Source organism: Mus caroli, chromosome 12 (genome assembly GCF_900094665.2).
Source record: "Mus caroli chromosome 12, CAROLI_EIJ_v1.1, whole genome shotgun sequence".
Taxonomy (NCBI): domain Eukaryota; kingdom Metazoa; phylum Chordata; class Mammalia; order Rodentia; family Muridae; genus Mus; species Mus caroli.
The window spans coordinates 61,317,989-61,333,673 of NC_034581.1; the positions used below are offsets into that span (position 1 = coordinate 61,317,989).

Below are 15,685 nucleotides of genomic sequence, written 5' to 3' on the forward strand. Positions count from 1 at the left end.
CAATCTCATTTGAAATGGAGGTTAGAGTAAAAAAAAAAATCACTTCTGTGTTTTACCACCTTCTGCGCTAAGTATTATCTCAACAACCTTTTGCTCTGGTTGACCCATTTAATAACCTGGAAGAAAAAAGTGTTGCTCCCATGTCTGGTCTCAATGGAAGTTACTTTTTATGGACATTAAGCCGAAAGGCCATGGCTGTCTAGGAGGTGAAACACATAATCTTGTCTGCATGGGTTTACGCAGCAGCGTGGGTCCTTTCTTCTTCAGAAGCGGCTAGGGTGTCTTGCCTGTAATTTGCACATTTAGGCTGTGTCGTCTGTTTACAAAATAGTTTTACACAAACCATTGCTAGCAGTGCAAGCTTCTGAGTTGAAAATTATTCAGGCTTGTTTCATTGAAGGCACTTGGTTTCCATGGCAATTTATAAAAGATGGTGGTTTGGTTTCTTCATAGGAACAGATGACGTAGTTTGGGTGTCAAGTGGCCGCAAGCAAACTCCGATAAGCCTGTGTAATATGTAAGCCCAGGTTTACCATCCTGGATAGTAGTGCATGCAAAAAGAGACATCATACAGTTATCTAGCTTAGCCATGTGAGGGAGAAAAAAAGAAAGAAAAAAGGAAAAAGAAAAGAACTACAACAAACAGTAACAACAGCAAGAACAACAAGAACAACAACAACAACAAAACCCAAAGAACAGTAAAAGTGGGGTGGGATAAGGCGGGGAGGGATATGAAACCTTTAAATAATTCCGAGTTTGGAGTATTTTCAAGGAAGGGTAACAGCCAAAGGTAAAAGGGCCTACATTTATTTAATTCTCTACATAAAACCTTCTTGAAAGGAAAATAAATGCCAGCTCTCCACGTACCCTGTTTACAGTGAGGTTTTTGTTGGCAGGCCATTAGGTTTCCATGGTAACAAGCAAACTATTCATTTGAAACAAAACCAGCCATGACTTTGTGCTTTGACGAGGATTTCTATAGCTCTTTTTCTTCTTCTTTTTCTCTCATTCTTTCTTTTTCTTTTATTTTCTTTTTCCAGAGTTCAACCAGATGAAGCTGTAATCATTTTAGCCACAAAAGCACCTGAAGGGCTCTTTTGTACCCAGGCCAAGAATATCTTCTATATGTAGTTTGGAATAAGTTATATTTCCATGATATCTTTTTTTTTTAATCCCCAGTGCTTAAAAAAATGTTGTTTTTATTATTTAATTTTTGAGTCAGTAGTCAGTGGAGGAATCTTTGGTAGTTTGTTTTTTCAGTGTCCATTTACAAAGACTCTTTCTTCATGCCAGTGCCTGGTGAATCATTTATAGCCTCTGCCAGGATAAGGTCACCTTCGAGGGCTTAAGATAGAGATGAGGATGATAACTGGAAAAAGCCATATATGAACTAAGATCCCAACAGCACCATCCACGGAATCTAGAGATAAAGAACATAAGTACCCAAAACTGACATTAAGGTCACAAACATCCCAGGTGGGGGTTCATGGCGCTTCTGTGCCTAAAGAACTTTCATCATGGAAAGTAAATTTGTAAAATGAGGTTTTACATTAGACAGCAGCTTTAACTTTCAGGCAAGCAGAAGGCGGAAACAGCCTGGATGTGCAGTTATGAATACGGCAGACACATAATACTGTGTACTTACTAATTTAAAGGTCCTGTCCATGAGAATGTTCTAGAGCACCTGAATGACCCATGGATGATCTCACTCCCACTTACTCTTTTTTTTGTTCCCCCCATTTGGAAAGTTTACCTCAATTTATCAAATTTAACTTATTTAATTTTGATTAAAATATAAAAACATACAATTTGTATGCAATGTGGACATGATCTTTATTTAGTGCAAGGTTCAAATCACTGAAAAACCCCACAGTCTCTGAAGAGAGTACACGGTTCTCTGGCTTCTAGGCAGACTGTGTTTATGTGGGTGCAGCTGAGCCTTTCCTGAAATGAAAATCCAGGAAGTTTTTTTTACAAAATGTGTATTTTAAATGCTAAGCATTATAATGAGCAACCATAGCCCATTGCTGCTTTTTAAAATTTTTTCAACAACACTAAATAATGGAGTTAATTAGGTCCATTAAGCTGTAACTGCATACTTGACTTTCAATATCTAGACTGTAATAATTTTTCCATAAATGTCTTCAGTTGAAGGGCTCTGGTACATAGAGCCCTTTAGCAACAGAATTTCAATATACTTTAAATATACTAAACTATTGATGAGTTATTTGTGGAAATTTAGCTTGGTGATGCCATCATTGTGTGACCATAGAATTAATGTTTCCAGATAGGTCTAAGAAAATATTGAAGTCAGAATGCATTCCAACGATGATTCTGAATACATGTTTTAAATGGATAATGTGAGATAAAGATTTAGGGGCCTAGAATACCTTTTAAATATCATTTCTTAATTATTTAAGAATGGGCCTGAAATAAAAGTTGAAATTTGAAGACATCATTAATGTATAGTATCTAAACTGTTCTTAGATGTAAACAAAATTATTTTACAAGATTGTGGGATAAATATGAAGTAGATTATGTCAGAATAAACAGGGCTACTCCATTATTAACTACACATACTAAAATTTCCATATAACTACGTCTGTAAAAAGAACAATAATAGCTCTAGGAAATCCATATTTCAACTATTTGGAGTTAAAAACACTTTTGTTACATAAATGACTATTATGTGTATAGATTTGCCAAATATTTTAACAAACATTTTCCAACCCCTGACAAAATAGCATCAATTAATAAATTTTAAATCTGTTTTTAAAGTCACAGTGAATTAATCTTACATGGGACTAAGAAGAAATTACTATCATTTTGTTACTCAAAATATGGCCACATTGCACTAGCTTTTTGACTTAAGCATACCTTGAATGGTTTAGTCAGAAATAAAGTTTTAACTAAAACTAAGCATTTTCTATGAAATGGAAACATTTTATACTAATAGTTGTTGTATCATGTCCACATATATCAAGGGATACTAAGAGGAGAAACACTTACTCTTAGTTGGTAGGTCTTGTTTTGCACATTCTCCTTCAGCAATTGATACATCGTCAATGGCGATGTCACCCTCTATCCCAGGACCTCGAATGCCTTCAAAAATTAACTACAAACATGACAAATTTATTAGAATGGTTTTATTGAGCAGAAATATATTGTCTGAGTTTTCTCTAAGCATATAGCATGACTCTTCAAGAAGTATCTTAAGGAACGAATCATGTTTTCCATATCTGTTAAAGCCCAGAACAGAACAATAGCATATACTGTCAAAATGCTTTCATATTTTGCAGGTACATAGCATAGGTTCCTCATGCTTTTTATACTTACCTTTTGACTTTTTGCTGTGATTTTACTTTGGAATTGTACATCAAAAACTTGATTGTATTCATGAATTATAGACTAATAAATTAGAATCTAGTGAAAAGCCCTTGAATATCCAGTATTTACAATAGTTGAGCACAGAGGCTCAATGAGTTATATCAGATAACCTTCATTATAAATTATGGCTATGATAGCAAAAATATGATTAGAAAAATTTAATTATTTACTCTTGAAGGAGACAAAACCTTTAGAAATACTTTTTAATCCTCAAGTTTTCTCTTTCTTCCAGAAAAAAAAATATTTTAGGTGTTAAAATAATATAATAAAATGTATTTAGCAGTTTATAGTTTCAGATAAACTTTGAAATAAAATATTAATTTGGTCTTTCCAAAGAAATATTAACTTAATAAAAGGCTCTAATTTAAGATAATAAATACTAATGCATGCTGGAGAGATGGTTCAGCAATTATGAGCGCTGGCTGCTCTTCTAGAGATCCTGAGTTCAATTCCCACATGGTGGCTCATCACCATCAGTCATGGGACCTGATGTCCTCTTCTGGCATGCAGGTGCACATGTAGGTGGACTACTCATATACATGTAATAAATAAATAAGTAAATAACCCTTTTTAAAAAGACAACAGTAATACATGCGTTTTATAAAACTCTTCGTATTTAGTACTATTTGAGTGAAAATGTGCTTTGCAGTGCAACAGGTTTGCCCTTGCTTTTGGTTTATCTTTGAAAATAGTTCATCAAAGATAAATTTAATATTATTCCTAGAGAGTTTAAATTTCTTTTGACATGCTCATCAATACTGTGTGGTATGCTATGGTAATTTTCTCAATAAAAGTTTCCAATTAATAGGCAAAAACATTCATTTTCGGGTTTTTTCTTAATTCCCTGCTCTCCACTTACAGGCAGCCTGGTAGACACTCTCTGCAACTTAATAAGGGACATGTTTTGTGACGTCTTAATTAACAGATTTAACATTTTAATACCTCTTTCTGCTTTTCCTTATTATTTATTCATGATAATTAAGATTGTACAAAGCCGTCTCTGGAGAATATCCCCGATAACCTGCATCACCGAAGAGAAGCACAAGGCCAGGCTAAAGTTCAGAGACTCAGAACCAAGGTTTCAGTTTATGGATTTTGAATCTGCAAATCAAATGGGCAGAAAGGAATAATTTTATATGCTGGGAAATAAGAAATTGTATTGTAGTCCGGATGCAAAGTATGAAGCTATCAGAAAAATGCCTGCCAAGTGGTGGGGATGTAAATAATTTGGGTGACCTTAGATATGAACCCTTACTATGCAGTTATAAGAACAAATTTTTATTTTATGTATTCTACATTATTGAGTATATTATTGTACAGATTTCTTGTGGCCAATCATGTTAATTTTAGAGAGCAGGGAAAGTGAGAAGTGTTGTGGCTGAGGAATGTTGGTGTAATTATTAACTATCCACAATTGTCTAGACTTTCCTTGCAGTTCCCCCCAATTACTTTGAATAGATGATGATAGGTATCTGGAGAGCTGATAGCATTTATGGAGGAAGACACAGGGCTTGCAGTGCAGCCATGCAGAAGACAATGCTGTCGTATCCCTATATGCCTTATGTGAAGACGTGACGTGGAAACATCCACTCAGGGCTAGGTAGGAAGTCTGCATGTGCACCTACTTGGGATTTAAACATTGGAAGCTGGAATCAAATTCTTCATTACCAAGGCTTGCTAGCATCATCTGTAGCAGTATGCATATTTCCTTAGCTGTAAAAGTGACTAGTTTCAAGCTTTCCTTGAAGTATACAATTATATTCACTCAGTAAATTCTCACTGTCTATAGTAAGGGGCCAATATAAGACAATAGGATTATATATAAAAATAAAAATGAAAGTGAACATAATCTCAAAACCATCTGCAAGCATTTTGGGCTGCTTCCCTGGGTAGGTATAATTTAATTTTAATAATCTATCACTATAAAATATTCTGTAGTCATTGCCTTATAATACTGATCATGCCTCCTGATTCAATTCAATCAATAATTGTTACTTTTCCTTTCCTCTTCTTCTTACTTCCCTTGATCAGAGTTTCAGGCTCAGATCTATCTTTACATTGAAGGTAAAACATTGAATCAGGAGAGGTGAGAAAGACACCTTATGGTTAGATTGCAAGGGAGTGATGGGGAGAGAGACTGTCTAAAGGAATTTATCATGTGTGCTGTCTGTTTTCTGGCAATGTATTGCATTACATTATTTAATTTACAAATCAACAAAACTGAAGTATACTGGACCAAGGGGGCTGTCTATCTCTAGAACAATTCCTTATAGGACTATTTCATCCCATCAAGATACTGAATTAGTGGGTGGTAATAAAAGTTGGCTGATTTGCAGACGCATTAATTTCACTGACATTTATAACTATTGATAATATCGTTGGCCACTAACTATAGCAGACTGATTTCTCTCTATAGGAACCTAGCATGAGTTTTAAAGAGGGAATTAGTTTTCTTTATTGGTACGATAAAAATACTTTCTGACAAAAACTCTTACTACATGTATAGTGTTTTTAAAATTTATTTGTAACTTTGTGATTATTGGGATTCCAATCCGGTCAGGTACAGAGATCTTATAGTCTTAGAAAACCCCGTGAGGCATAGTTGCTTGACTATTTGTAATTTTGAGATTATAATACAATTACAGCATTTCTCTCCCCTCTCCACGCTTCTTCAAATTCAAATTCTCTTCTTTCATTAATAGTTATTTTTCAAGTATATATGTGAATTCATGTTGAAAGATAATATCTTGTGCACTGTGTCAAATCATTCACCTGTCAATAAAACAGCCTATGAACAATGAGCTGAGTTAGGAAATGGGAGGTAGAAATTCTGACAGAGAGATGGCAGGGGGTCGGGGCAGACTGGGGGAGATTTTGGGACAGAGGAAGGCATAGGAAGGAGATTCTCCCCAGAGACAGAGGAAGGTAGTCATGAAAATGAGGACCAGGTAACAAGCCATGTGGCATGACTTAGAACAAAATAAACAGATAATTATGCTATGATTTAGTCATGAAACAGGCCCAAGTTATTGGTCTAGGCATTTTTCATATATAAGAAGTCTCAGAATCATTATTTTGGAAAATTAAGAAGATGGGTAGAAAAAGAGGTTAGAGATGGTAGCTACTCATATACATACACACATAACACACACACACACACACATACATATATGTTACTATATAAAAACTGCTCAGTATGCATGTTAGCTGTATGCTTCTTTTTCAGAACTGTCCATTTGGCCTTGGACAACCTACTTGTGTGATCTTCCATAGAGAAGACCACCTATTCTGCCTGCTTCCAGCTTTCTCAGTTGCCTGTAGGTCTTTGTAGGGTTGATGTTTTATTAGACATGCCCTGTCTACTTTGGCATGTCTAATGGTGCTGTCCTAGTTGCTTGGTTTTAGTTTTTTGATCGTTTGCTATTGAGAATATATAGAGTGCTTTTGAACTGATTGGTTCTCCATTTATTACACTATACTGTTTATGCACTAAATTTTAACTGCAAATTAAAATGCATCATAGGTCATAGTAGATTTATTGATGGCATTGAACCAAGGTCTTGGGGATAGATTTTTTTCTGTAGAAATATGTCATATTTGGCATTTCAAGCTTTTATTAAAAAATATGTCTTTGGTAGCAACTTTCAAATATGAAATCAAGAGAATGTCACGGAACATTCAATTTTATGTTTTCCAGTGTGGATGATATGAATGAACTGCAAATTACATTCACTTTGAGAGGAATCTCTGTTTCAAAAGCTGAATTCTGTAGCATGTTTGTGAAGTTTCGTTATGCTGACTACTACTTCATCACAGTGTTAAAAATGTTTCTTACTTTGCACTTTGGCAGTGAGGTTGGTTTAATGGAGTCAAAGGAGTGAACATCATGTGGATATAAGGAGAAGGTGTTGAGTTTGGTTTTCCTAAGGGGTAAAATTATGCAGCTTATTCTTCCCGCATGACGACTAGGTTGACATTATTTAAAATATTTCCTTCAATGAAAAAGCTTACTTTAAAATTTAAATGTTTTCATATAGTCTCCACAGAATGCAAACAAATAAAGATGTAACAAACACTTAATTGAAAAAAAATAATGTTGGGACTGTAGAGATGACTTAAAGGTTAAGAGCAATTGCTGCTCTTGCAGATGAACAGGGATCGATTCCCAAAAACCACATGGCAGCTCTCAACTATCCATTTCCTCAGTTTCAAGGGATCTGAGGCCTTCTTTTGGCCTTACTAACAGAAGGCATGTACATGGTGCACAGACATACATGCAGGCAAAACACCCTACATAAAATATTTTTAATTAAAAAGTAATATTAATTCTTGGTGGTTAACTTCAGATGGAATTTTCAAAATATATGGGTTTCTGCCGTAAAATTACATCAAGCACACACACTTGCTTCAAGTAATAGACTAACAGTTTCTGATAAACAGAGCTATTTTAAGCATATGCAGCTGACTCTATAGAGGCAGATAGGTTAAACCATTGTGTTCAGATGTCATCTCTAACTAAGCAAAGAAGATTTGTGTGTAGAGCTAATGAATCGAAGTAGTCAAAGGATCAAATAATATAATATCTCCAGATATTGACTTACTGTTCTGGGAAGCATTTGCAAATGTTCACAAGTATTTTCTTTCTGACAAGAGGCAGATAACTTCTGGCTGTTAGCAGTTAGAAAAATGTTGAAGTTTAATGATGCAATTTGAGAAATGATTATAAATATCATTGAGAAAAACATGATTCTAAAAAATTTATGTATAGCAGTTAGAGTTAATAATGATATTTATCTTATTGGTTCAACAAATTAACTGAACCATGCTCAACCATTAAACAAGATATTGGAAGTGATACAATTCACTAGATAGGGTAGTCTTAGACTTTTTTCCCTTGAGAAACTATTCAATATTAGCTGTGAGTATAACTTTTCAAGGCTCCAGTTCAACTTGCTAGATGTCATGTCTCAAAAGCTTCTAATTTGAAATAACAAACTAAGATTTACATTGCAGTGGAAGACAGAGAAATGCATTGTGAGCTACAAATGGGAGGTATTTACTTGAAAGATTAATTGAATTTTATGTTTTCCTATATATATGTATATGCATATTTATTTTACTATATATATGTATATGCGTATGAGTGCCTCATATATGTATGCAGGTTCCCATGGAAACTGGAAGCATTGAATCCCCTAAAGTGGAGTTACAGGTTGCTATGAATTGCTTGATGTGTGAGAGGAATTCAAACTAGGGTTTTCTCCAAGAGCAGTATGCAGTCATAACCAAAGAGCTATCTCTGCATCCTTTTAGAACATTTTAAATGGTGAACTCAGCTACCATCATGATATACAAATCATTGTCCTGGAATGTGATTTGCCATGTCAGACTTAGAACTGCATGAAACCATGACTTTTGTGATCAAGATCACTTCCAGGTCATTTTTATTATCAGACTGTAGTGATGTTGAGAAGAATATGCTCATTATTTAGTAATAATTACTTGTATATAAATTTCTTTAAAATCTATTTCCAAATATTTAAATGAGGATATGACTGTAAAAGATCTTTAATTGTTTTTAGCAAAATAACGAACTTCAAAATAGTATTGTTTTATTATGTCTTTTTATAGATGACTCCTGGGGGGGGGAATTAGGCCATATTATGAACAAAGTACAGTATTAACAAGAAAAGTGAGTTATTTTCCTTGTTACATAGTATATAAATTATAGAAAATTTTACATTGTTAATATTATATTGATTTTGTATTTTTGTAACTTTTGTTCTTATCCTTTAACATATAGCAAAATCTGTTATTCTTACAAGCACTGATGATGATAAATTAATTCTATATAAAAGCCCACAAAGAAATTTCAATATAATAAAATTTTATTTTAAACCACAATATAATATTATTTTCACCAAGAAAATTCATTGACAATGCTTAAGAGACCTGGGAAGTGTATAAATTTTAATACATTTTATATAAACATACTTAAAAGTTCAATCAATGAAACTACATAAATCTTAGTGAAAGAGGAATTCAAATCACTCACACCCAGTTTACTGTTGCAGAAGAAAAGTGAATATCATGCTTTCTACTTGACTTAAAAATATTTTCAGATGTTATAGATCTAGGTTCGAATGACATTGTCATTGCTTACACTTTAATTCATATGACAATATACTAGTATACATTAATGTTACATGATTTTTGGTAGGCATGCCACAACTAAGTATTTTAAAAATCTTGCTACTGTATAAATTATTTTAGAGTTAAAAATTCTTAACTTGAAATAATTCTAAGTAAAATACAGAAAATAAAACAAATTAAAAGGGAATATTATAACAGGACATGAGTTTTCTTGCTCAGTTAAGATCTATGAGATGAAATAAACAGTCAATAGATCTAGAAATGCATTGTGAAATTAAAAAACAAATTTCATAACTAAAAAATGTATTTATCATGATTTCTTGCTGGTAATTTAGATAAAATTGCACTGATCCAAATTCTTTATTTTTGGTGGCTTCCAACTGAAACAAAGTAATTGAAGTCAGATAATTTTTCCCCGTTGGGAAAAACAAATTACTGGATAAAATAAGCTAAACAATGGGGTTTAAGTCACAGAGCATCCTACCGTGGTATAAAGATGATGATAATAATAAAAACCAACAGATATCTATGAGAACTAGAAATCAAGTCATCCTATGTTGGCCCTGAATGGAGTTTTCAGGTCATTGTAAATAGAACCAGTTTGAAACCTGGGAGAAAATTTGACTCTGAGGAGACTGAATTGAGAACCCACATAGACAATGGCAGTTAAAAAAACTATTATATGGCCCTAAAAGCATGCTATAAAGTTTTGCTTCACTTAACCATGTCTGGATTTGATACATTTGTTCATCAAGTTATGCTGATAAGGTTAATAACATATTTGGTGATGTAATTTTTAAGCATATAGCTTTGTGTTAGTATTTTAGGTTTCTTTAAAGCACAATAGGAGGAAACAATAAAGTCAATATAAACAAGCACAAAAACAATACTAGAGAGGAAGCAAAGGAGACAGCAAGAGAAAGAGAGAGAGCAATAGCGGGGAGGTGGGGAGAAGAGATTAAAGAGAAAAGGGAAAATATGAGAAAATGTGGTTTTCTTTAATAAATATTACCTCCTTAAAATATATAGACTGTTTCTAACTAACGCAAACACATCATTGTAAAGGTTTCACACTACTTACAAAGTTTTACAGATATCTAGCATCTATTAAGTTAAAATTCATGTCTTCCACCCAAATTAGTAGATTTTCAAATGAAAACTAAATAACAATCCATAAAGGGAAGAAGAATCAATCTATTAAAACCAACCAAGGCTAATATAGATGTGTATGAGCAGATAGTGACCCCAAACAGTGAATTATGATTTGGTTTGATCTGCTTAAGTCATTATCAAGAGAAATAAAATATTTTGTATAAAGAGTAGCATTGAATTTATAGAGCTATAATGTGCAGTTGCTAAGATGAAAATGTCACTGAAGGAGAGTAAGTTCAGAGTACACATTCCCACACAAATGATCAGTAGATATCAAGGTAAAGTATAAGCTAATTAAAATCAAAATCAAATTTTCAAACAGAACTCTCAAAAGATAAAATGGGGGAACAAAGAGATAGGAAGAAGGTAGCTACCTTCAATGTTCATACCACAATGGACCCACAGGCCCAGTAAGGTCAGGAAATCACCTTGTACACAAACAGACTAGAACACATATGAGCATATGAAAGCATATCTGAATCTAAGTTCTTCAAACCATCAATAAGGAGAAAATCTTAAATCAACCCAGAGAAGGGAAGATTGCATAATAGACAGAAGTGTGTGTGCAGCCAGAGAACCACACTTGGGAACAACGGAGAGACAGGAGAAGGACATCCTGAAAGTTCTAAAAGAAAAACTACTGAGTTATGCCAAGAGGAAATGATTTTTTTTTTTTTTGGAAAGATGAGGGTGAACACATCAATTTTTAAAAGAACATAAGGTGAAAAGAATCCATCCTCAACAGACCTACACTTCAAGAAATGTCAAATGGAGTCCTTCAGGCTAATCAACACAGAAAGCAGATGAAAATGGGGACTTCCCAGTGCAATAAATCTATGGAAAAGTCCAAGAAGCATAAGGAATGGAAAGTACATTGAGAACCAATTAAACAAACCCATCCTGGTTCCTATAGCAGAACAAACAGAACTGAGTATAGCAGAGAGAATTTCTCCAAGGCTAACTTACGTAAACAACTATAAATAAAGTTTAATTTTAACATTTGTGAGCATCTTTGTATGTTTCTGTTCATATGCTGTGTATCTTATGCAAATACCTGCAGCTATAGAAACACATTTTTGTCTGTAGTGGACTTGTTCATCTTTATAAAATTTAAATGACCCCTTTTATTTCCGATAACAACAGATAGTTACATTCCTTCTTTTAATCAACAGATGTGAGAAACCAGGTCCAGTGGACTGAGACTGGCCAACTTGAAATGAGACTTGACTATGGAAACGTGTTACTTCAACCCCAGACCTGTTGCTCTGTCTCCCATTTACCCACTTGCACTCCCTATGTTCCAGGGGCAACTGCTTTCTAGAGTTTCCTTGCTGGCTCTAGGATAATGAACTACGTTTTCTTGCAAAAACATTATCAAATAAGCAACCTGCATAGTTCCTCTAATGTGAAAATCTGGCAGAAGAGAAGGCATATTTCAGCAAATCTTATTATAATTTAAAAATTTCCTACAATCAATTCAATTAATTTTAAATACTGAAAGTGTTTTAGTTAATTTCCTAGTATTCTCGTGTAAATGTTTTGCCCCTTCTGCGTAGAATCACACCATGGTAGCTTTGACACTGTACATACATCCTGAAAACAGTAAGGCTTTAGCTGCTCAGCACAGTGGGACTCAGGCCCCTCTGCTATCTGCACTACCCCATTTCCATGTTGGCCAAGCCAACTGCACCCTGGAATTTCTCAGAAATCTTTCTGCTAGGAGGGTTCCGGTATTTGAGGGTGACGGCAGCTGATTCTGTGTGTTTGAGAGTAATGATACTCCCCAATAGGTAAGCCATGAGAAGCTTCCAGGAAGGACTCCAGAGGCAGGAGCTCAGGAGGGGTCTGGGTGAGCTTTGCTAACAGAGCTGTCATTTCTTTGACAGCATCTGAGTGTTCCCACCAAGGGCATCATGCACAACAAAACAGGCCACTGAAAATGCCAATGTACGGGGGGTAAGGCTGTTGGTCTCTCTCTTGAAGACCAGGAATTTTCATGATAGTCAATGACAATGGGTGATATCACCGTGGTCGGCACTCTGCTGTGGCTCTATAAATAGGTCTTAGAGCCTTCTTTATCCAGGCCTTCCCCAGTACCAAAGACTGGTTCCTTACCTGCATTAGCCACACCCATTTCAGGGCTGAAGTTGTATGAGAAGATCCCCTAGTTTGATGCTGAGAAGTTTGCCCAGTGCCTGTCAAAAAAGGATGTACCAAGGAAAGAAAAGGATTCGCGGGTAGAGTAAGAGAAGCCTGGGGGTGAGTGGAAAGAGGACAAAAAGGCAGCTACCTCAGCTCCTGAGGAGGAGATGGATTAAAGTGAGAAAGCACTGGCGGCTGAACCCAAGGCCAAGGGTCCCTCAGCTCACCTGCCCAACAATGCCTTTGGGTTGGATGAGTTCAAGTGTAATTATGCCAACAAGTACATATACACTACTTTGTGTCATTGCCATAATTGAAAGCATTTTGGTAAGGATGACTGGTCCCTGTGGTATTCTGAGAACTGTTCCACTGAAGATCTTATCTAGACCTTCATGAGTTGCAAAAACAAAACAAAACAAAACAAAAAAGCAAACTCATCATTGGACTGTTCCAGTTACTCTACAAACTGAGGAAGAATTCCTTTCTAGTGTCACCCTCTTTGGAACCAACAACAGGATCTGTGTTTCTGGCATTTGGATATTCTAAGACCAAATGTTCTCCTCTCTATGGAGTCCAGCCTGGTTGTTGGATTATGACTCATCGACATGATGGAAACTGGATCCTGGTAGGGAGGAGATCCAGACTCGGTTAGAGAGTACTTTTCCTGGAAGGAGACCTTGGAGCATAAGGGCAAAGACTTCAATCAAAACAAGATCTTCGAGAGAACATGTCTTCTTGTAGCCTAGCTGCCTGTACCCAGCCTTCCATGGAGATGAGGATAATTAAAGGAAACTGAACATTGAAAGAATTTTCCTGTAGTGGATACTATATCCCCTATAAAATATAACTCCTATATCTTTGATTTCACTAAAACCTAATCTTGTCAATTACCTTCTACCGATTGCAAAGAAATTTAATCATTTTGTTTGGTTAGATTTTTCCTGTAAGAGAATTTTATAAACTATATAACAAAAAGTACAATTTACTGGTTTTCTGATTTGAGTTTGTTGGTTTTCTCCTTCCTTCCTTCCTTCCTTCCTTCCTTCCTTCCTTCCTTCCTTCCTTCCTTCCTTCCTTCCTTCCTTCCTTTCGTTCTTTCTCTCTCTTTCTTTCTTTCTTTCTTTCTTTCTTTCTTTCTTTCTTTCTTTCTTTCTTTCTTTCTTTCTCTTTCTCTCTTTCTCTCTTTCTTTTCTTTGTTTCTTTCTCTCTCTCTCTCTCTCTCTCTTTCTTTCTTTCTTTCTTTCTTTCTTTCTTTCTTTCTTTCTTTCTTTCTTTCTTTCTTTCTNTTTCTTTCTCTCTCTCTCTCTCTCTCTCTTTCTTTCTTTCTTTCTTTCTTTCTTTCTTTCTTTCTTTCTTTCTTTCTTTCTTTCTTTCTAATTCAATGAATATTTGAGTTCCTTTAAGATACAACTAGGATAAGCATGTCTTCTACAGTTAATCTTAAAACATCCTTTTGTATGGCTTCATCCTTGATTTGCTCATTTGACTATGTAAATCTTTCCTTGATAATATCAACTACTCAAGCAGTTTTTAGTTAGACATATATAATCTTATAACACACCCAATACCCATGCATTCAAAACTTCAAACTTCTCAATATATTTACTGTGGTTTTTCTCAGACATTTTTTGTCAACATGTTTAAGACAGAAATAATCATATATGGTTCATAATTTGACCTCATCCACCTCCCTTTTTTTGTACAAACCAATCTGTAGTTCAGGCATTATTTGAAAATTTATAAGCAAAAATTTCTTCATCATTAATGTCTACTTCAAGATTCCTCCCATGAAAACTGTTCTCTTCCTGTTCACATCTAAGAATATCCTGAAATCTCTTTCATGCCTGTATACCAGTTCTCCAGCATAATTTACAAGAATTTTTACTAAATCTTCATGCCTCTCAAGGTGACAGAAAGTAGGAGTATCTAAGGAAATCAATGCTTGCCCTGGAGGCACTTAACAAATGTTCATTAAATTAGTATGAATGTGAAGAAAAAATTGTCTAGAGTATAATACTATCCTAACTTAAATCCTTACTGTAGATGTACTTAATTTAATCATCTGTGATAAAGAGGTAGCCTACTTAGGAATCAAAATATATACTGAAGAACATAAATATTTTTAGAAAAATGAGCCTCAATGCGCGTGCACGCACGCACACACATGCACACACACACACACACACACACACACACACACACACTCTTACACTTTAATATTAGTTGTATTTTAAGTTCTGCCTTCCTAAGTTAAGGTATTTCAGTTTTTCCCACTGTATCATCCTTCATAGATGTAAAACGTTTCTGTACTTTCATAGTCATATGATTTCTTGGGGACTTACTTAATTTCTTATCCTCTAATCTTGCAAAAAATTATTCATTTTATTAACTTGGTTAGCTTTAGAAGACAATCTCTCAGTCATGTAATTATGCAATGAAAAATGTTGCATAATTAGATCAGTCTGATTATCTGTACCCTTAAAAGGAATCAATGAAACACATTTATGATATCATTAAGTGGATTTGAGTACTTTCAAATAAGGATAAAGCTATAAACTATATTACATGTGATTAGATTTAAAAATTTTTTATTATTTTAAACAAATAAAGATATTTTGGTGTATGTTGGCTAGGAGTTTATGAAAGCACAGGTATGCACACATATACATTCATATACATATGTAGGGTATAGTTATTTAAATCATTAAATTCATGCTTCCAACTTTATTGAAATGGTTTATGGATATACCATCTTTTATAAGGATTATTAAAATTTCCAATTTCAACTAAAAATCTTAAGTCATTAAATTTTTTGATATCTTTATAAATGCTTTTTTGGTTTTTAACTAGT

General features: G+C 34.5%; 1 protein-coding gene and 1 pseudogene across 2 annotated transcripts in view; one reads left to right on the forward strand and one right to left on the reverse strand.

Annotated features, from left to right (window-relative positions):
• Positions 1-1,031: 1,031 nt before the first annotated feature.
• Positions 1,032-15,685, reverse strand: part of Mdga2 (MAM domain containing glycosylphosphatidylinositol anchor 2) — a 749,855-nt gene continuing 735,201 nt past the window's right edge. For both annotated transcript variants that reach the window (XM_021179085.2, XM_021179084.2), the window contains exons 16-17: positions 3,010-3,115; positions 1,032-1,420 (exon numbers count right to left, since the gene is read on the reverse strand). In XM_021179085.2, the coding sequence (XP_021034744.1) occupies positions 1,332-1,420; positions 3,010-3,115 (195 nt within the window). In that variant the 3' untranslated portion in view covers positions 1,032-1,331. The remainder of the gene's footprint in view (positions 1,421-3,009; positions 3,116-15,685) is intronic.
• LOC110307262 lies at positions 12,258-13,580 on the forward strand (annotated as a pseudogene).